General features: G+C 42.5%; 1 protein-coding gene across 2 annotated transcripts in view; it reads left to right on the forward strand.

Moving 5' to 3' along the window:
• LOC105688964 (homeobox protein TGIF2-like) overlaps positions 1-23,234 on the forward strand; it is a 72,915-nt gene that overhangs the window by 43,569 nt on the left and 6,112 nt on the right. The window contains exons 1-4 of one of the 2 annotated variants that reach the window (XM_012405635.3): positions 1,744-3,315; positions 22,241-22,509; positions 22,640-22,881; positions 23,017-23,184. In XM_012405635.3, the coding sequence (XP_012261058.1) occupies positions 3,171-3,315; positions 22,241-22,509; positions 22,640-22,881; positions 23,017-23,184 (824 nt within the window). In that variant the 5' untranslated portion in view covers positions 1,744-3,170. Of the gene's footprint in view, positions 1-1,743; positions 3,316-22,240; positions 22,510-22,639; positions 22,882-23,016; positions 23,185-23,234 lie in introns of those variants that run through there. The other variant, XM_048654020.1, reaches the window with a different exon arrangement.

A 23,234-nucleotide genomic window follows, 5' to 3' on the forward strand; every position in this document is an offset into this window, starting at 1 on the left:
ACGATAATGAAGGGTCGATAATCGACGGGGTGTCCCAGTTTTTCATTACTTTTTTATTCGTTTGTTATCGCCTTACAAAGTAGAGCTAGCAATTTTGTAGCATACGCATATGAGCACGTCTATAATTGTTATAAACATTTGTGAGATATATCGGCATGGGCGGGCTGTACAAATCTATAAAACGAACGTAGATGAGTCGATTAAATGGTACGTATAACGATACGTGTGGCCTAACTTCGCAATAGGGTCATTGCCGTATCGATTCTCATTCGTGCTCAAATTTAAGTTGTGAAATCTATGCAACGGATGTGGCACGAAGTACGCGGATACCACGTACGTACGTACGAACGTACAATCATTTGGTTTGAAATTGATTGGATTTGAAATTTGTTCTTTTACACGTTTTTTGCGTGTCTTTGATAATTAGTATACACAATCGACGAATCTACCAATTACCGACCGATGAACCGAACGTGAAAAAAAATCGATGCTCCAACCGGGTTTTTCCATACCTCGTGGTATTCGAATCGAGTATTTTTTTTTTTTTACTGATTCTGGTTCAGATTAATTAAAATTCTATTGATTCGGGACGCACCGCCAATAACTTCGGAGGAAGATCCTTACGCCGTCCCACGGCGGGAGGGAAGAGAGAGGGGGGGGGTAAGCTTCAGGTAGAAATTTGGATAGTTGGACGAAGCACTTCCTCCCCTGTATGCTTTGCGACCCTAACTCGGGTCTTCGTTCTTTGCCTAGCAACGAATTTCCCTCTCTCTTTCCTCCCCTTCGGTTCCCTTCTCCCCTTTTTCCCTTTTTCCCTTTTTCCTTTTTCCTTTTTCCTTTTCCTCCCCCATCCTCGGCTAGGAAAGTGCAGCAATATTTTTAGGGGTAGGTACTAAGAACTATCGGTGCTAACCATTTGTTAGAAATTGGAGCCTGTGTCCGTCAGGGTTGAACGAGGGTTGTGCCCTAAATTTTTTCCATACAGATCTATATCTATGGATACGAATGGTTGGAAAGGTCGGGGGCTGATTTCGCACCAATGAAATCGCATGACTAATTTTATTCCGTTTGGCGAAAGTGGGGAGAAAAGTCAAAGCCTATAAACCCGTGATATACGACGACTATTTTTAATCTAGTCGACTCACGGATTTTTTCTATTATCGGAATACCGGCTGTGGTCGACGGAGAAAAAATTTGTTTTCGAAAAATATCTCTCTTTGTCGCAAAAAAAAAAAATTGTCGCAAAGTCGTACGGAAGCGCATCACCGCCGCCTTCCCCCTCGAACCCGAGGAGACGAAATTCAGGTGGGCGACGTTGGCGATGCAACTTTTAAAGTTTGACGTTAACAACAACGTGTCCGCGAATCGTCGGCGTGAAAATCGAAGGTGTCGGCCGCGGGTCCGTTATACGGCGGAAGCTCCGTCATTTGTCGGTCGCAATTAAACGCGATTCGACATTTTTCAATACGTTCAGCCTCCTCGCAACTCTGACGTAAAACTTGAGAGCGCGGAGCTAACGTAATCGGTGACGCGGGTGCCTCCGATTATTTGACAACCGTCGCTCCCCCTTCGCCCCTCCGCTCTCCCACCCTAGCGGCGGAAGCTCGTCGTCGCGTTGCCTGCGGGGCGAACTATCCGCTTTCGCGGGGATTCGCGTACTGCGATAAAATTCCTCCGTTTTGCGCGGCGTCGCGACGTCGTTCGCGCTGTGTCACGCGAGTCGCGGCGAGGCGAGGCGCGGCGAAAACCGAGTCCCCGAGTCCCGAGTCCCGACCCCCGACTCGGCGTCGTTTTCGTCGGCGGTAAAACGGAGGCTACCGCGTCGTCGTCGTCCCTCGTACGAACGGAATATCTCTCGCGCCAGAGAAGAAGGCGAGAGAGAACGCCAGAACGGGTCTGCAGGGGCAGCTGTCATAGGATACGTTTTCCCGCCAACGGTGGTAAACTGGTGGGAGAAACTTGGGGAACCGGCGCGGGCAGCGGGAACGGTGGGGGAGAATCTTTGCCCCGGGCGTCTGTCAAGCCGGCGTCGGCGTCAACGGCATTCAGTCGTGCACTGGCACCCGAGCTGTCAACGTGTCCGTCGATCGTTTCGGTGTTCGTTGGTCATTTTTTCGTTGGCATTTTTATTTAACATTTTTGTCGAAGCACGCGCAATTTCAACCGATTCGCCCCTCACGACACGATAGACCGAAAGTTCGTTGTTCGCTAAACGACGAGTAAGAGACGTGTGCGTCGTTAGAAGCCGATACACAACACTGTCACGCGGCGACTGGAAAATTGAAGAAAAAAAGATTGTCAAATGCATTCGTTACCCAGGATACTACCGGTTGAAAATTCTCTCAAACTGCAGAGAAATTGCCCGGAGAAACCATTGCGAATGTCCTGTTGCGGCGCTTGAACTTCACGCCGAAAACGTGGCCGGAAAATCCACGCTTTGACAACAATAAACGCGAATACTCGATTCGTACGATAAAAAGAAGAAGAAAAAACAAAAAAAGAAAAGAAAAAAACATCGTCGAGGAGGTTTTTGCCGCTTTTCGCTCGTGAGATGCGTAGAATCTTTGGGATAGAAAATACGAATCGGATAAAAAGCTGCGTACGTGGTGTCAACGTGAACGTGTACATGAATTCGCCATGATATTTGTCTCTCCGTACGGCGAAAATAAAATCGTGCAAAGTCCACTTTCGTAGAGAGTGGGAAGGGACGCTGGTCGAAACAAACATTTGAGAAAAAAATAAGGATAGGGTGAGTCCGTCGTCTCGCGGTTGCTCCCAAATGACCCGCAGGACCTTCTGACGAAAATCGCCGCTTGGGATACGGTTAAACGATAAAAGTGTGCGTAAAAATTTTATCCAAGGTTCGCACGAAACTCGTGTTTTTCCTTTCGATCCGCCGACGTCAAAATTCGTCGTCGGAAGAAGAAGAAGGTCGCGTCAATCACACCGGAAGCAACAAACCTCTGCCAAAACTAAAGTGCCTAAGGAGAAAGAGAGGAGGGGAAACAAAAAAAAAAAAAAAGGAGTATTATGTGCTAAGAGGATAACGAGAATTCTCCAAAGAGATAACCGCGATACTCGAATAAGCGAACATCGGGGGTAGGGAGAACGCGAGATAGCCAAAGTGTGTCCGTCTGTCAAATAATACAGAGGAAAAGGAAAAAGCAGGCATGTTGCCGCCCGCAGCCATGCACCTGGAGCAAAGGATGAACGCCGATAGGGGTCTCCAACATCATCACTTGGATCACCATCGTACTCAAACTACGCCGACGAGGGACCCGAGGTTCCCTCATAGACCGGCCGTCTTGTCGCCAGGTGAGAAATCACGAATTAACGGAGAAAAAAAAAAAACTCAGCGCTCCGTGCCTTCCTTCTGACGTTTGCTCGTCGGGGCTATACCGGTTGTCAGCCACGCCACGCCGCGCGAACTGTCATTCGTCGTCGTCGTCGTCGTCGTCGTCGTCGTCGTCGTTCGATTCGATCGAATCGCAAGGCGATATCAAGGCTGTACGGTGTACGGAAATTTCATAGACTGCGAACGAAACCTATTCCGGGCGGTGTCGCGACGCCTCGGATATTCCACTTGTATTTATTTTCATTATTTCATTAATTTGTTTATCTCGTTCGGCGATCGTTGCAACAAATTGCGATGACCGCGTGCGTGTTCCGTGTCATGGCGGTGATGACATTCTAAACTTTGACGTTTTTGGCGTGGGAAAGGACGCGCTTGCGGCGTCGGGTTCGTTCGTTCGTTCGTTCGTTCGTTCGTTCGTTCGTTCGTCCGTTCGTCGAGGACGGTCTTCAGGAGTCTCCCGAGTTCTTCCATCGACGCCGTCGGAGCGCCGCGTCTGAATATCGACCGACGACATGCGCCTTTTTTATTATTATCATCATCATCTTTTTTTTCTTTTTTTGTTCTTTTTTTTTATTTCCTTTTTTTTCTATCCCCTCGCTTTTCCGTTACACGTACACGCGGGTGCTCGTTGCGCCGAGCTAGCGTTCGCCTTCGAGGTATTTATTCGTCATTTTAAATTACCTCATGAATAGGCAAATGGATTCTGGCTTACATCGAGAATCGATTGCCATAAAATTCCGTGGAGGTAAACGCCGCGCGACAAAACGACGATGACACTGACAGGCAGAGCGGGCAGGCAGCGCCTCGTGTTATGGACGGGCTCGATTTTCTCTCGTTCCTCGCGCTCGCGACAATATCTACTCGTCGCAAGCTCGCCAATACCCTAGTTTCGTTATTTCTTCGGCGATAATATCACGTCTAGCGACGACGTTGTAAATGCGATCCGGCGAAGCAAAGCGACGTCACCGAGCAACCAGCTTGCGTACCCGTTACAGCTGAGTTTCGAGATTGAGAGGAGAACTTTCCTCAAGTTTTATCCTTGTCAGAATCTTTTGATTTTAGTTCGCCGAGTATATTTTGCGCCTTGTCTCGCGCGACTGGATTCCGGAGCGCCACCGACGTCGGCTCCGTGTTCCGAGCGATGTGAACCCCGTGGTAAGACAGGCGGTCAAGAGAACGTGGCCACGTGCTTTGCGCCGGATGATCGGGTCCGCCTTTCGACTGACTTTCCGTATGTCTTCGATTATTTCTCAAATCCGGACAACGTGCGTCGTTTCGAATTTTCAACGGGTCACGTCTCTCTACGGCGTACATTGCGATGCGTATTTTTCATTTTTTTTTTTCAACAAAAAAATTTATCTCGTCCACGCGGTTCGGGAATCCGAAAAATGGAATCTTCGATAGCTTGTGGATTTCCGGTCACGGCGATGACCTCTCGACACTTGACACTCGGCGGCCAGTCTCTTTCGGCCAAAAATGGAAAACGAAAGAAATTAATACGAAAAACAACAAAATGGTCACCGATTTCGAAGTATTCATTTGAATTTGGAGAGGCCGCATTTTCTACGCATAATAATTTCGTTATTTTTGGCATCGGCCAGAGAATTCGACTTTTTTCACGTTCACGGTCTTAATTTCTTAATTATCACGTCTCGGTGTGACGTTACTTAAATACGAAATGGTGATCGGGTATCGTCGTCAATAGAACCGCCGCGACTCGGTTTGTACGATGACATTTAGAAACGTTCCGCGTCTATCTTTTGAGTATGTTAATTTCTGAAAGGGAAAAAAAAAAAAAAAATGAAAAATAAAAAAATACCGAGCTTTTTTTTTTTTCTTTTTCACGTTCCTCAAAACGTCCGAAGTTAATTCTTATGCAATTCCTTTATTCTAACAACAAAGTGTTATACAGTCCGAAGATATTTTTCATCCGTGAATATATACCGACGACAAGTTGAATTATAACTACGAGCAAAAAACGAATATAAAAATTGCAAAGACACATCAATGTAATGAAAAGATGAACACCCATATCTCCGTATATGCCTGACTAACCTACTGATATACGTACGTTCGGAAAACTTTTATCGGGCAAATTTGTTCAGTTGGTTTTAGGGTTGTGAAATACGAATGAGATGAACGCGTCGTTAATCAATTCTCCCGTAGAAATTCCAAAAATTATTACATACCGATATGGAACTCGATACCGTATTTATAAGGGAATGGAAAAAACATCGGTTAGAGAAAAGAAAAAATTACTGCAAGCCGGAGTCCATCTTAGTTTTGTCATCAACCTCCTAAAAAGATGCGGGATGGGTTCGGGGTCTGGTTTTATTTTTGAATTGCGGTCCGGTGAGCGCTCGTCGGTTGGAAAACAATACTCCATGGCTCATAGATCGTACAGACATGAATATTACACATGTGGTGAACCCTTTTAATTATAGTTAACACGCGACAAAAATTATCCCGTATTCACGAGCTCGTGTTAGACCAGTAGAACCGCGTACGTGCGGCGGTGGAGGCCCCTTTCTTGACGCGACGTTTCTTCTTCTTCTTCTTCTTCTTCTACTTCTTCTTCTTCTACTCTTTCAGAAGCGGGCTTATAAAGACGTGAGTAATTTTAAACTGGTAACAACCAGCTGCCTGCAGTTGTCTCTAAACAAATTAATAATTCGAACGCAATCGGTGTACGTACCGCATAAGAGAACAACTCGTATGTATCGTATACACCACGTTATGTGGGAGAGTTAGTGAAACGTTTAAGTCGAACAAACACGGACGGTTCGAAGGCTCTTTTTCAAATTGAAAAGTAAAAACCAGTTCCATATCGCCTCTCACCTACTTGGAACGATGCGATAGGGGAAAAACTTTTTTCCTTTTAAGAAAAAGCAGCAGCAGCAGAAAAAAAAAAGAAGAAAACAGAACGCTCTTTGGAGAACGGAAAGAGAGAAACGATTCTCCGTAAAATGTTGTTGTTCCTATCGTTTTAATCGTTTTAATACCGCCCGGCATCGCGTTGTATCCTGCGGTTACGGGTTGGTGCATCACATACGTACAGTGCACGTAATGTACAAACTCGAAAGAGGACTTCGCGTTGGTTAACCATCCACGATGTGGAACTCGTTTGGGCGGCAGTACCGGCGAGTTCTGTAGCTCTCTTACGTGAAACGATGCAGCGAGCAGCTCTTTTACCTGCACCACCGCAGCTGTCAACCCATCCTCCCTATTGACTGCCGCGACTTTTCATCGAAAGCAAAGTGGCGATCAAAATCGTAGAAAAGTGAAGAATATAGCGTAATTTTAATTTTTTGAAAATTTCTGTGCCAATTAATTATTGGATTCATCGTCACTATAACGAAATAAGACGTTCTCAAGCTCAGACACGGTGTGTGTATAAGTGACGTTTCAGATGCCCCCAGAAAAAGGAGGAAATTTTTTCCTATTATTTATTCGTTTTTCGATCACCGAGTTCTTCCAATTCTTGTACACCTATACGTTGAATGTGTGGAGATATAATTCACAGCCGCGAACCGATCCGCGATAGCCGCGTAACGTACTTTAATCCGTCGTGCATTTTTATGAATGAAAAAACGCAACAAAATAAAAGGAAAGAAAAAAGAAGAAATTATATAACAGTATATAGCCGCATACACGCCTTTGAACAAGTAGAAATTTTTCATCACGCTTTGCTATATACGTATACAAATGAATTTTGAAGCGAAATGTGTTTTTATTCAAAAGTCATGAGATGAAACCTGAGAAGAAATAAAGAATAAAAGTACGGAGTTACATATTTATGCGTAATAACGTATACTTGATAATGTGGTAAGTGTGAATAGGTGAGGTGTAACATCTGTGGAGTACATTTCAAAGATACGGGAGAACGTTGCGTTATAAAATGTCCCTCAAAATCACCGGTCGCGATTCAAAATGCATATGCATAAGTACGCGTGTTTAACGTATGTATAATCTTATTCAATGCAAAATACAAAGCGAGTCGTACGCAAACAGATGTCATAGAGGTTAGTGTCAGCGATTATTTTCTTCGCTTGCTTATTGACGCTTTTTTCTTTCTTTTATTATAATTCATATATAAAATTATCCTCCCTCGCGATTACACGGAGGGGGAAATCATATTCTCGTTACCTTTATTCTCCTATTTTATTTTTCGAAATTCTCACGTCTTACACTATGCGCGTTCTAACCGCGATTCGAAATCACGAAAAATCGAAAACTTCACCCGTCACACAAATTTCGCGTCTCCGAATACATGGCGTGTTTTAATCGCATGATTTTACGGGTATATTTATGTAAAATGTTGAAGGCGCGAGCCTTTGTTCCAACATGTAGATGAGTTCCCGCCTTGCATGCGATCCAAATGAATGGCAGGTAACGTGTACGCGTACCTGGGCTATTGTTTTTTCGTTTCGTTTGTGTACGTAGCTAGAAAAATTGTTCGACGCTTTCATATTCGACCCCTTCGAATCTCATCGATTCCGTCACTATTTTCATTCGGTATATCTATCATCTGTGCATATAAAATCGTAACAAAGACAAGAAAAATTCCAGGTGCGATTTTTTTTACATGTAACGCGATGTACAGAGAAACGATTTATTCGAATGAGAAGATAATGAAACTCGGTATCTCACACGTGAATATCGGGGATACGGTATTTGCCGCTGTCGTTTGTAGTTTCGCGTTATACCTAACTTAATAATTCCCACGCCATTATACGCATAGGTATACATACATATACGTCTATATATCCAGCGGGAATCATAATGCAATTATGTGGAGGAGACCAACGTAAATAACGCGCGCGTGTGTATATCGACCCCGTCACGTCGGTATAATGTAACGTTGTAAGGTAGAGGGAATCGTTTCCGAGGTGGGAAGCTTCTTTCCATCGCCGGTGCCGTTTTTCTTCTCTCTTTCTCTCTTTCAATTTTAATTTCGCTTCCCGGATCACCGCTAGCCATTGAACAGGGTGGTGGTCATCCCCGTCGAACTTGTATTCTGATCAGGATGTACGCGGTTCGCGGAATCTCCAATGTATTTTACTCGTTGAACGGAACGACGATGCGGATGAGAATGATAATGTATGTGCAGTAGTCAACGTGATTACAAAGTCAAGAGAGTTCAATTGGTTTCGTTGAGGGCCGTGTCGACGGTATTATGTCGAAGGCTTCGCCGAGAGATGATGTTCGACATGCTTTCGTACATTCGTATCGTGATTCTAGCGAATTCGCGGTTCTGTCTCCTTATTCTGGAACGTCGTCGATGTCCGAAAACCTGGACTAAAAATTCTACCCTCCTTTACATCGCCCTCGCGTCTAAAATCGAACTGAAATCTGCATCTCCCCATACGGTTCATCTTAATCGGATTATTTTATATACTTAAAATTTTTCATGCCGATTAAAATTACAAACATAACTCAAGCGATTTATATTAATTGGAATTCATCCAATCAAACGATACCTACAATGAAATTTTAACGGTATGTGTAGATTCGTTTTTCCTCATCGATACATTTATCAATGGAAATCTGTCGGATGACTATGATTTTCCTGATACTTTTTTCCTTTTCTTTTTTTTTTCTTCTTTTTACTCTACCCATAAGTAGATATCGAGCGATAAGTTTATTAGCTAGAAAATAAGTTAGCCTCGTCCTATCGGTCCTTTATCGCCGCTCACGGCAACCGCGTTATAATGAGGAGCGTCCCTAGGGCTGCGCGTACACACGCACTGCGTAAGGACTCGTATACCGTGTACAGGGACAAATTTGTAAAGAAAAATGTAAAAGAAAAAAAAAATGGAGAAGGAAAAAAAATTTCATTTTATCGCCTCGACTTGAAGATACGCCAGGCGATATTTGAGGAGGCTTGCGAGCTGTTTGCCTAGATAACCGCGTGAGAAATAGATACGGTGGCAAGTTACGTCTCTCTACCCTGACGTATCGTCGCGGCAACGGTAGGTATATATCAGCCACGAAATGTACGTGTAATACGCGTACACGTGTACAAGGTATCACTGTACAATGTAGCGCGACGTATGCCCAGGTATGGAATATTAAAAAAATAAATAAATTTACAAATTCAATATCCACGGCGGTGGATCGTAGAGCCGAAACTAGTTGCAAGTATATTTTTACCGCGTCGAGATATTCGCGAAAATCGTCAAACATTCGTTGTCCGCGATTTCGAACTTTCGTCGGGGTGTAACGGAGTGGTTGTATACCCATCGGTATGAGGACGCTCCAGGTTTTTTTTCGTACGCACTCGTATAGCGTAATGGAAAATTAAGGGGTAACGTCCGCACATCCTTAAAATTACGTAATATTATAAATTACAATCGAGAGGCGTACGGCCACACGCGTCAGCTTCCTCTCAAGGGTCGCGCGCGAACACTCAAATAAATTCGATCGTACTCATTGCCGTTGGCTCGTGTGCTCGTGCCACTCGCTCTATAGCCGTATATACGCCTCATTATTATTCCTCCCTTCGTGTATCGTTATTATTTTCATCATCGCAATCATCATTATCGTTCTTATCCTCACTCTGTATAGGAATTGTTCTTATCGAGACGAGATCGATTCCTTCTCCTCAGTTCTCTTGAAAAATTTCAAGATAGGGGCGTAACTAGTATACCTAATGAGGGTATAAAACAAACCTTCCCTCCCCCCCCCCCCCCCCCAAGTTATGTAATCGATTTTCTTATTATTATTTTTTGTTTTTCAATTTTTACGAAGGAGGCGGATCAAGATGATTAGAATATGTGCGATACGGACTTTGATTTAATCGCGAGATTTAGTCCGTTTCGTTAATTAATACTTAAATAGGTAGGCGCCATTTTCACGCCGAGACCCTCGACGCCTATTACATGCGGTGCCTAGGTTACGCATATAATGTGTTATATATATATTCATATAGGTGCCTATATACCAAGGTATATAGTACAGGTACGTGCATGTAGCTAGTTGCCTACAATTAGGTATACGTGATCCTCTTTACGGTCTGCAAGACACGTGGGGGATTTTACAATACCTTCGACCATAACGAGGAAGGAGGAGGAGGCGTCTGGTCCGTTCGCTCACTCGCTCGCGTTAAAACTCGTTCGTATACGTTGTACGTATACATGTACGTGTTTATATTAATATTTATACACGTACCATACTTTGTTTTAAATATATGACTGCTTTATTTCATTTGTAAAAATTAATGATGTAACGAGTCTTGGAGTTACCTGTAACATGGCACATTCGGATTCGTGTGTACACGCGCACGTATACACGTGTGATAATTTTTATGGTGAAAAAGTTAATTGTTATCCTTGGCTTGATTAACGATCTCAATTAGCAAAATATATTTACGTGTGTATGTACGTGCGTTGTACGCGTTATATTGCACGATATATCTTCGCTATTTACGTTAACTAAAATTGTATAAATTACGCTTAATTCACATCCCATGGATGTATTACACGACCGACCTGCGGACGCTGCGGAGGAAAATGAATGAAATTTATATATGTATATACGAGTTTCGCGATTTCGTCGGGAAAGAATACGCTCCAATGAACAGCTGTAGTAATAATACAACGTAGTAGATCTTTTTTCTTCTTTTTTCCTTTCTTTCATTCTTCGGTTCGCACCACCGCGCCTCTTATATGACACCGCTTGTACGCGACACTGCGATAGAATTCGCTCTTGACTTTCCCCAACGTACTCCGTGTCTCTCTTAATTTTTGTTTGAAAAAAAAAAGAAAAGAAAGAAGATAAGAAACTAATAGGCGATTTCATCGCTTGGAAAATTTAACGCCCGGTAGATTCCAAACGGACAGCAATTCCAAAACTTGCAGCGATTTTTTTTTTAGCGAAATTTCTCGACCGATTCGATCGGTACTCGTAACGATTTTGCTGGGGTATTCAACCCCACGGAGTTCGAATAGCTGTTTCGATGAAGTGCGAAAAAGTATAACACGATAGAATAGAACGAAGAAGAATGAAATAAAAATCGCTACGAGATGATACGTATATATACACCAGTATTTATAAAGAATGAACTCGACGAGAGCGAGTGAAAAAAACTATCGTCAGAAAAAAAAAAGCTCAAGAACACAAGAAGTTTTTACTCCCCGAGGACGCGTTCATAATTACGATGACACGCATCGCTGAGAAATGCAGAACGATGCATTGGTCTTGGAGTAGAATGAGAGAAAAATTCGAGCAAAAAGCAATTGTGAGTGAAAAAGCGATACGCAGCCGGGAGCTTTGCTTCGAATTATTTCAAGGATCACTCACTCCGCTATCGTTTAGAACGACGGAGAACTTTCTCTCCTACTTTTTTTTCTCTCTCTCTCTTTATTTCTTTTTCCTCCTCTTCTCTTTTTCTACTCTTCATACACCCGTCGCTTTACTCTCGCTCTGCAACCGACACCTCGCGTATGTGAGATTTTATTAACGTTATTATCTTCGTCATTTTAGTTTTATTCGACTGTAATATGTGTACAATATCGTTGTCGCCGATCCTGCAGTTGGCGGGTGGTAAAATCCGACGTCGCGCTCCATTTGCGAATGCTCCACGTTGTTTTTTCCCATCCGGTGTCGTATTATACTTACTTTATATAGGATGTGTGAAAAAAAATTATTGATACACCACTTGTACCGCGCGCGCGTGTCCATCTTTTCCTTTTTCTTCTCAACGGATTCATTTATTCTTTCGCTCTTTTTCAACTCTCGTAACTCGCGTCTGCTGTTTCAGATCTTTGACAATTTTAAGATCGGTCCTTACGCTGGATTCTGATTTTGATTTTTTTTCTCTTCGTTTAACAGATCTTCTTTATTTGTACGCGATTCGAATGATTTATTGATGAAAATATCGAAATATTCAGAGTTCCTAATACCGAGCCGCGATATTGCAAGTGTCTATTACACGCCTATACTCCGACCTATATTTTCGCATGCGTGAAAGTCGTCGTATATCGTTATCGTCATTTAAACAGCAGTTTTCGAATCGCCTCGACGTAATATCGTACTATAATACGCTCACAATACGTGGTCATATATTCGATCAGTTTTCATCGATTAGTTCGATCGCGTGTAGATGCGGTAAAACCCTTCGAGGTTATCCACTTCTTTTACATTTCAAGTAGAATTTTATAAAAAGACGCCTGCATTCCATTGGCTGAAAAATCATTACGTCATTTTGTAATTTTACACCTGCGAATCAAGAATCCCTCGTACAATATCGTCCCTTCATTTCACGGATCGATGCAGCTTAACATTTTTTTATTTTTTTAGAATTCATTTTTGAGGGTTTTTTTTTTTTTCATTCGCCTCCGTGAGAACTTATCCTCGATTCGAGGATATTCTTTCATGATTTCCGTACGAAACGTTTACTCAAGCTTACGATAAAGCGACACACGTATTTCATGAAAACTTTTCTTATAAACGCCACCTTATGATGAATCTTTTCTTATTGTGGTTACGGTCAGACGGAGGGATGGGTTGAGAAAAAAATAAAAAGAAATAAGGAATAAGATAATAAAATTCAGTTGTGTGAAGCATTGATTATGCAAAGGAGTAGTTTAAGTAGAAGATGCGTGGACTCCTCTATAGGTGGATATTATACATTTACGGTCACAATGCAGTTTAAACGTTTACATTTAATATGCATATCTTAAAGCCGGTTGCTTGTCTAAGATAGTATATCTCCTCCAGGTTTAACCTTTGAACCGCACAGGAACTGGCTTCACGGAAGTCGTATACATTTATATATACCTATAACCATACACTCTGCACGCCATCGACGAAATTAATTTTTATTTATTTATTTATTTATTTATTTATTTATTTATCAGTTCGATTTGCATATGTACGCGCACGTGTTTGACACGAACGTGACAGCCGATGTCCTGTTGTAATAATTACGTTATTCCTATACACGAAGCGCGCGGTGCGCGTTACACACTCACGATCAGATGTTGGTTGCACTTATCACGCCGCTGAATGTCCGGTTGCGGTCGATTCGGGCGACTTGGCGATGCAATTTTTCTCATTCTCGTTACGAACTGTGAGGATAAAGGTATTCGACGCTATCGAGCAAACTCAATTACTCGATTTTTCGCGCATCTGGACGACGACGATCCGCTTCGCAGTCGTCGACTCCGGTCATCTACATCGATTTTTATTAGACGCTACCCCTGCACACTGCGGGTCATACGGTACATACATATACCTACTCGCAATTTACAACCGACGTCGTAATTATGCTCACGTGTAACTGACAGTATCTGTCATTGATGGTTGTATTATATAGGCCGGCTGCACTACTAGCCGCCTTTATGGTCAGGTTCATTCAGACATGGTGTAGATATATTTCAACGTTATGTAGTAGCCACTCCGCGTACAGTTTGCCCGCCTACGTCGTGTCATGTTCGCATGAGGACGTGATACGTGTACATAGATGTCTATAGGTATACCGAACGTGAACAGAAATATGACCGGAATTGCGATACATATTTTCATTTCTGGTATACGTATATAAGCGCCGAGAGAGAGATCTCGTCAATCAACCTCTACGACTGATCGAAATTTCTCAAAATGAGCATTGAACAAAATTGAGCGTCTGAAATTTGACCAGAAACGAGTCGGATTGGGCTTCGTGAATTATACGGCCGTCTTAATTAGAGAGAAAAATGTCACCGACCGGGTACGGCGTGATAGCTAGGTGTATACATACGTATAATAAATTGTAGACGTTGCGAAGTATAGCGGTGGCCATCTTGGATCCGGTAGTCCGTCCCGAAAGTCACGGTTTCCTGATACATTATTCATTATATCGACCTTGATCGTCGCTCAAGGGCGTTGCGTAGATCCCTTTTCGCATTTTTACTAGTGCCTCGTGCGTTTTATCGAGGCCACAGACTACAAAACCAGCGCGGTTCTATCGCACGTGTAATCGGTTATACACCGAGTTTGAGTGTTGCAAAAATATGTCGAAATATCACTCGTGATTATTTCTACGTACAATTTTCATAATCGCGAGACAGAAATTGTCGTTTTTTTTTCTTTCTATTATTCAACGTTTTCCTCTCTCGCATTGCGTAGAATTAATTCTTCCATCTTGGGTTTTCGTATATTTTCGTATAGCGTACATTCGAATCGCGCGATTCTACCCCCGTGCAGAGTTCGCTGTTATAGTTTTACACCGAAAACACGCGGTATCCATATGGGCGGGATGAGAAATTTAACTTGCACATGCTGCGAATGCCGTTGCAACGTGTCAAACTCGAACACTGACGTGAAATAAAATATCAGGACATCAAGTATGCGTGTGTATAAATTCGTAACGCGTACTCACGTATACGTATATACGTATAACTTATACCTATACTCGAAAACGAAGAAACGAAAGGCGACAGCTGGACTGCTCTCGCGTATGACAAGAGAGAAGAAGAGTCGACAAATAAGAAAATTGAAGAAATGGTCTGTATAATATCCACGACGCTGTTTCCTACCGATCCCCCACCACTTCTCTCGCATGCAGTTGTGCAATAGGATTGGACATGGGATACATCGTGGCGTGGGTGTATCCTACTGAAAATACATCATCGCATACCTCGGAGGTTATTTCTATTTGAATCTATTATCGTTACTCTTCTTATTAATTATCGTTATTAACTCTTTTTTTTAATATATTTTCTGATTTCATTCACGTCTACAGTTTATGTATAACCGTAGGCAACGGTCGATCGATCATTCGAATGCTCATCTATGTATCGGTGCACGTGAACGTTATACGTTTTTCCGCCATCTAAATAGTTTTCGAAGTATTAAAACGATAGACAAATCGATTCAGGAAAGACGTTCGACGTCCTGTACGTCGTGAAATCGCTAAAATCAGGCTTGCATTGGATTTCCTCCCTGTCGTCTTGCGCCAATTAGGAATTAAAAAACCAAGCTAGTCGAACTTGTTAATCCTTTCATTTTTTCTACAACGTATTTACCGATAATGACAAAAAATGTTGATAACAATAATAATAATAGTAATGATGAGAAGAAGCGAGGGATAGGAAGAGTCAGACAGACAACTGTCTAGTCTAGCGAGCGTGTAGCTCCTAAATTTAAGCAGCAGGTTACTGGACCTTACGTAATCCATTCTAAGATTAGCTTTCGTCCCAACCCCTTAGATTTAGTTTCTACATATATGCTCGAATCTAATCTATGCGCTCGTGTAGTCGGATATATAACTTTTTCTTCTTTTTTTTTTCATTCTGTGAACGTTGATAACGTTTATACTTTTGCTTTTGATAGTTGATTTTGCCGTTCGTGCATGTAGAACCTATACATACATATATATCTCATACGTACAAATAACGTGAATGTAAGGCGACTTTGGACTACGTAGGGTGGCCTTATCGGATACCTCATCGGACCGCTCTCTACTATCTACCGTACGTATCGAAGTGTGTTTTAAACGCTCGCGTCAATTAACAAATTTAGGGGGACCTATTTATTCGTTACAACATTGCGCGCGGCGTATCTCCCTTAGCGTTTCGTAGGGGATCGTATACGTTTTTGTACAATAACGTCATACAAGCGATATCGGGAGTATCTCTCGATGGGCATTGAAATTTGAAACCCGATCGAACGGGCTGGTCTTTTCGAACATGGCGCGAAATAACCAACCGATATCTCCGCACCTGTACACCCGTCGAATATTTCCGGGTTTCCGAACGATATCGTCCGACGCGAATACGCGAAGTCTGGCAAAGATCGGGTCCAAAGTAAACAGCCGAAGAGAAAAAAAAAAAAAAACAGGAAGAGGAAAAGGAGGAAAAAGAGCGTCGATATTACGATTTTACCGCAGACTCCACGCGAGGGATATAAACCTGAATTCTGCAGATTCTACCCTAATTTTGGAACGCGCGAAGGGCGCCGGAGGTAGCTCTCGCGACGAATAGACGCTTATTAATACCCTATTCTATTAAAACATACGCCTAGATACGACACGAGTACAGTGCCTGTGACGTCACGTGCGAGACGTCGCGAAATGGGTCGTTGACATCGCGTGTGCTGCTGCAGATCCGATGCAGAGGGGCGTCGTTACGACGAAGGACGAACGGCTCCGATCACCACCGACTATAACGGCGCGTAACGATTGACTTTGACGTCGCTACACCGTGCCAAAGAAAACTTTCGGAAAATATGTAGGATCTACGCGTGTATATACATACATATATGTATATACATAGATTTTTTCCACACACATATATATATACCTAGGCGTGTAGGTATAGACACGGAAAACTAGTCGGAAGAGGCACGTGTCCCGACCACGTGTTAATTACCCCGCGACGTCGGTATTTTGCGGTCTGTTCCCGTTCCCGGCTTTTACTTTTTACTCATTTTTTCTTTTCCATTTTATTTTACCTTTTTTACCTTCTTCTTCTTCTTCTTTCCTTTCTTCTCTCGACTTACTCTATTCTTGAACTTAATTTTTTCTCCTTCTTCTCCTTCTTTTCTTTGCTTTTTTTTTATCCCGTTCACTTCGTTTCCTCCTTTCGCACCGCGTTCATTTCAGAGAGTCGAGCATATAATGTACAATATACACGTAAATTCTTCCGCTACTATTGTTACGTATTCGATACAGCTTAATTCATTGTTATTGTTATAGTTTTTTTTTTTCTCCTCCTTTTTGTTAATTAACTAATTTTATTCGAGTCGTGTTATGAAAGCATTTTTTTATTTCTCTTTTCGTTTATATTCCAGCACGTGACTGGCGCTGCGAGATCGAAGTGTTCGGTATATATATACGTACGTAGCGGTCGTTTGTGCGTGTATATAATACAGTGATGTGTAAAATATACGTAGGAAATGGGAATGAATAAATCCGTTGATTGTCGGATGCTACGTATCGGTTATTTCCGGGTGAAAATTTTGTGCCGTTTAGCCCGAAAGAAAGCACGTGGGGTATTAAATGTCAAATGAGCCAAATGGCCGTGACGTACCTAGTCGGCATCTACGAGGCGGTTGGTCCAATACTCAAGCTAAATATGGAACCACCGGCTAGCTGTTCGGTTATTTTCAGATTTTACCAGTATCTCTCTTTCCGGTAGGAGCAGCTTTATACCGAACGTATACTCGAGCGATGCAGGTTTCTTAATTTCCCTTAGGCCTGTATCTCGCTTTTTTCCCCCTCCCCCCCTTCCGCGTTGACGGAATAATTATCGCGGTCGTTATAGATTTGCGGTCATATATCGGCCGAGTCATACGAATTCAGCTTCCGCTTTTTCTACGTTCCAACGATTTAAGAATCACGAATTACGTATGTAACGTAATTTTTTTTCTCTCGATAAAATCGACCGCGCATTTGTGGGAAAAATTACCCTCTAATTAATCTTCTCGTTTCTTTCCGTACATTCGTTTTGGTTTTTTCTTTTCGACTCTTCCGTTTTTTTTCACGATGACCGAATCTCGACCCAGCTGCCGTGTGGTACGAGAATTTGTTTCGTTGAGAAATGACGGATTGCGATGTGCTATCGTTACCGTCAGCACGACTTTATACCCACATAGCGAGAGGCGGCTGAAATTCCAGCGAAATCCTTTTCTAGCCCAACCCCGTCGGTGTAGTACAGCCAGAACGCGTAGCTAGTCTATAATGGCGTGATTTGGCATGCTAGCCAAGTCTGAAATCTTCGAGACGCATAAAACAGTGCTGATTCTCGTGATGGTCGTCGAGGAGCAGCCTACCTCTTCTTCTTCTTCTTCTTCTTCTTCCTCCTTTTTTTCTCTCCTCTCTGTTCCCCTCTCTCTCCCTCTTACCTTTTTACGAAAAATTCGCGTCTCGTATTCGTAACCCCTGAAACGCTCTGACCCGAACCTCGCGTTCGAAATGGTAAAGTAAAGTAAAGTAAAGTAAAGTAACGAACAAAAATACGTGAAAAAACATTTGCAGCCGGTCGTATCAGAGTTTTTTTTTTCTTTCGCATAAATCGAAAGCTCTATAAGCTGTGGGTAGAGGAAAAAATCGCTTGATATCAACTTAATCTTCGTTCGTAGATAACCGTCTATTCCTCGATATCGCCATTTTCAGGGTCCTCTGTTTTCGAATTCTTAAATATCGCGATATTCTCTCTGATGAAGGGCTTTTCACATGTGCAGATCGGAAAACAAAAAAAGAAAAAATTAAAAAAAACCGTCAATCGTTGAGAACGTGATCGATGTGACACGAAATACTCTGTGCACTTTTATTTGAGAGAAAATATACGTAGGCGCGCGCTGTTCCTTCAGATATTTCTATTGTAATCTATTACATGTATCCTCTTCGAGATAAGGTTCGACCTTCGTTCAATTAAGATAAGTATCGTGGAAAGAGAATTCAGCCGCGCGATTTTCTTTACGTAAGATTCTACGCTTCGTTCAACGGGGCTCCCCATTTCCCGGTCCATGGTCCTTGCGCAGGACTACGGCGACGGCGTTTTCCGCAGAGGTCGAAGATTCGCGAAGTTTCAATACAGCCGGAGCACGGTATAAACTCAATGGAAAAATTTCACCTTATATTCCGTCGAATCGAATATTATCGATTGATTCCACGTTGCAACGAAATCTAATTACCGCGCGTCGCTCGACGAATCTGAAATCGATAACGAAGCAAAACGAACGCTAGCCATTATTTAAATATCTGCAAAAGTCTGGCGTGGCCTCGAGGGAGAAACGTCATTCCGGGTCCACGTGTACTTCAAGGTCCTACTCCCCCTACTCTTTTCCCTCTTGCCGAACTCCGCGCATATTTTACGTAACGTAGAAGAAACGTCGTCGACCGCGCCGAGGATGGGGCAGACTTGACTCGTTTTTTCTATCTTTTTTTTTTTCTTTTTTCTTTTTCCTCTTCTCCGCGTCGCGCACCGGCTCTCATACGCATTTTCATCCGATCGGCATCTTCCGGGTGACACGGCCGAGGGGGATGAAACGGAAACTAAAAAAATCGACTGATTCATATTAAGTGACGCATTTTCTATTTTCTTCTTGTGCTTTCACGAGAGAAATTGGACGATAAAATTTCATTGATCGAACGATGATGATATATACTCGATTCAGGATTCTACGGACAGTTCGAACTTTTGGGGAGTTTGTCAGTTTCTAGAGTTTTTCCAAAGTCTCGTTTAGCCGAAATTATAACAGGTCCAAGTATGTATACACAAAGTCGAGAAGTTGGGACAAGTGAGAGTTTTCTCGTCACGGTGTTTCGCTTCGTGGTATGGTTATAACATGGATTCCGAAGCGCGTGTTTCTACTCTCGCTGGTTGAATATATAATAATATCGTCGAAGGCCGGGTCGACGTTACGGAATCTCTCTCCTCTCATTCATTGGGCAATCGAGTTCGCGTCCTTGTTATACGCTGTCTAACTGTCAGCCCTACACACGTGGCCCGTGATGCCATTAGTCGAACAATTAACCAGAGTCTCAACTTTTCTATACACCTAGGTTTGTAACGGTGACGGTAAATATGGTCGCGCGGTTGTTACACGATCTTTGGAGTTTGCTCCACCTGGGACACACACCGTGCCACGACGAGCTCTTACTTTTTTCCTTTCATTGAAACACCGATCGCTAGATCTACGCTGTACACGTGTAGATAGATATGTACGCGAAACGTCATTGTCCACGATTATTCTACGGTCGAACGAGCATTGATCAATTTCTCGTCAATGAGGAAGGGATGCGAAAAATGTATTCCATATCTGCGGTAAAGCTTTGCCGACCAGACGTTCGTCGTTTGCGTGTATCGGTTGGATGTGGTTCATATTTCATCTCTGCAAAGCGGGATAACGATTCATCTCACTTTGACGCACGTTGTGCGCCGTGTAGTAGGATTATATTATAGGTGTGTACATTTTACATCACGTATATATAGTAAGTCCATTTTACGCACCAATTGTACGTACAACACATATATATATATATATGCATCGCTGCTCCGCATTCTGTATCGTGTATAGTATAGTAGTAGCCTCACAATCCGAAGCAGTCAATGGCCAATGTTTCCTTATATGCCGAGCGCACACGATCGGGAACCTTGCAGGCGACATTTGATCGCCTCGATATCGCTACTTACCTTTTACGCCACATTTATAGTATACGCACAGACCTTCGCGTCACCCATGGGTGTACAAAGTGAATGCGGGAACGCTTATGTTTCAACAATGTTCCATCCGTGTTCCCCGAACCCTCGCTCGTAACATGTTCTCTTTTTTTCGAATTTTTGCAGGCGACGGAGGTTCGATTAAAAATTTTTTTTTCCTTCTCGTCGTCGTCGTCGCTACGTCATTTTTCGAAAAATCCTTTGAAATGTGCAACACGTGCGACAAATATTCCATGAGTGAGCCTCGGAAAGTTTATCGAAGAGAAATTATTCTCTTCGAACAATTTTTAAATAATCAAAGGACGTTTTCGAGGTACTATTTGATTATCGCGTGAAGAATTTCGAGAGAATAGGCTAGAAGAACAAATAATACACGAGAGGATCTCTATACTCTTCGAATTTACACGGAATTTCTTGTGCATATAGCAGGTATACGTATACGTATGTATGTATACGGTACGCGTTCCTTTCCGGTCAGCACTCTCCGAGGATATACTATACAAGCGAAAAGCTCAACTAGCACGAATCCCTTGAGGCTTTAGGGTTCGTATCGTTGACGTCAGCTTGTTTCGGCACGCGGCCAATACTTATATACACCGAAAAATATTATTTATGCATTTTACATTGTGCACGGAAAACGAGAAACAATTTTACGTATCCCAGCTGTCGGGGTGAGCATCCGAAGAACCTCCCAACGCTGTCGATACTTCGTCGGAATTAAAAAGCGAACAAAAAAAAATAACAAAAAAAGAAAAGAATCGAAACTGATCACGATTCAACGTATAGAATAGGTTCGGTTCGATATAATTCAGTCACTGAAATATGATCTTTTTCAGATCTTTCGGTAAACCAATTAGCGAATTACTTGAATATATTAAGTTTCTTCGGAAGATTTTTAGAATTTAACGTTAATTATTACGAAACTGTTATCAATGTACACTTTTTTTCGTTTTTTTCGTTTTTTACCTAGCTCTCGTTATTCCTCTTATTTTTTTTTTCTTACTTTTTTTCGTACGTACATACACCACGTACATTGCTGTACCTATTTACACACGTGCTACACGTACACGCGTACGAACCACGTACGATTACAATACTACTTGCGACATAAATTTAGGTACTCTATACGTTCCCGACTCTCTAACTCTCGCATAAACTGGCAAATACAAATTGAAAAAGTTGATGAATTTTTCTTCTCTTCTTCGTCTTTTATCACTAATCTATTCATCCCGCGCGCACCGGGGATAGATGCCGGACCGAGAGGCTGTGTAATATATGTCTATACATTTGGAGGTTTTTTTTATTTCCTCTCTTTTTCTTCTGGTAAGACTTTAGAACGTCCCGTGAGCGTGAGAGCTGCAGCTTGCGCTTAATCAAAAAATCTGAAAGTATGTAACAGTAGAATACATTAGTTTTCGACGCCGTTTGACAAAACCTTCTGATGTTAATTCCGATTTTATCGGATATTCGTGTTGGTGAATTTGTCAATAGTATATGATATGTTTTATCGTCACCGAGATCTTGTGTATGAATTTGCAATACATTTCATGAATTACTCATTGGCCGTCAGTTTAGAAATTTCTTCAAAGTTTCGGTTTGCTCGGACTGTCAGAGGGACTCTCAGCGTATTGCATTAGAATTTTAGGTCAGAGTAAAAATATGTAAGCGGGCTGTGTGTAATTTGAAATTGAATTTTCTAACCGTTTCTGACATCGAAAATCCTTTCTCATTGTTTCAGCAAGGGAACGGTTTCCCTCGTCGAGCAGTACGGACGACGATCAGAGCGGATCAGACGTCGAACATGAGTCGACGGGTATGCGAAATGGCAAAAATCACTCAGGGATGTTACATTCCGGAGCGCATTCCGTTCGCAAACGTCGTGGCAACTTACCCAAACACTCGGTAAAAATATTGAAGAGATGGTTGTACGAGCACAGGTATAACGCTTATCCGAGTGACAGCGAGAAACTCACCCTGAGCCAAGAAGCGAATCTTACGGTATTACAGGTGGGTGAAATTATGATAGGAAACTTAATGATAACATGATTTTCATTTTCGATAAATCCGTGGAAAATTGCGATTATAATATCCTCGGGGAAAAAATCGAATGTACGTTATTCTTCTCTGTTTGCGGCAGGTTTGTAATTGGTTCATCAATGCGAGGAGACGCATATTACCTGAAATGATAAGACGGGAAGGTCACGATCCCCTGCAGTACACGATATCTCGCAGAGGAAAGAAAATGGCCGGTGGAAGTCATCAGCAGGCGTCGAGTCTTAGTCCACGAGCAAATCAGAGCTGGGATCCACTCGCTGGTATGAGCGCGCCAAAGCGAAGCAGAGATCACGATTACGAAGATGCTGCGGGACTCATGTACAGGTATAAAAATATACACTCTCCCTTTTTCTTTGATAAAATGGTATCTGCGGTCGAAACGCGAAAATATGGATGATTGTCCATTTCCAGTATTTCTGGAAAACCAGCAATAAAAGTCGAATTTTCACATTTTTACAGGAGCGAAGAAGACAGTCCAAACGATTACGAAAGCAGTTCGCACAGTGAGGAGGAGCGACCTACGACTCAGTGGCCTAGCGTTATCGTCTACCCGTATTCCGAAACCAAAGTCGAGCACAATAATCAATTGACCTATGGCAATCCCATTGCTCACCCAGCCCGCAGAGGGTAAGCATAAGATCAATGAATAATTAACATGTTTACCCAACATTCTTTGA

Source organism: Athalia rosae, chromosome 4, assembly GCF_917208135.1.
Source record: "Athalia rosae chromosome 4, iyAthRosa1.1, whole genome shotgun sequence".
NCBI classification, from domain to species: Eukaryota; Metazoa; Arthropoda; class Insecta; order Hymenoptera; family Athaliidae; genus Athalia; species Athalia rosae.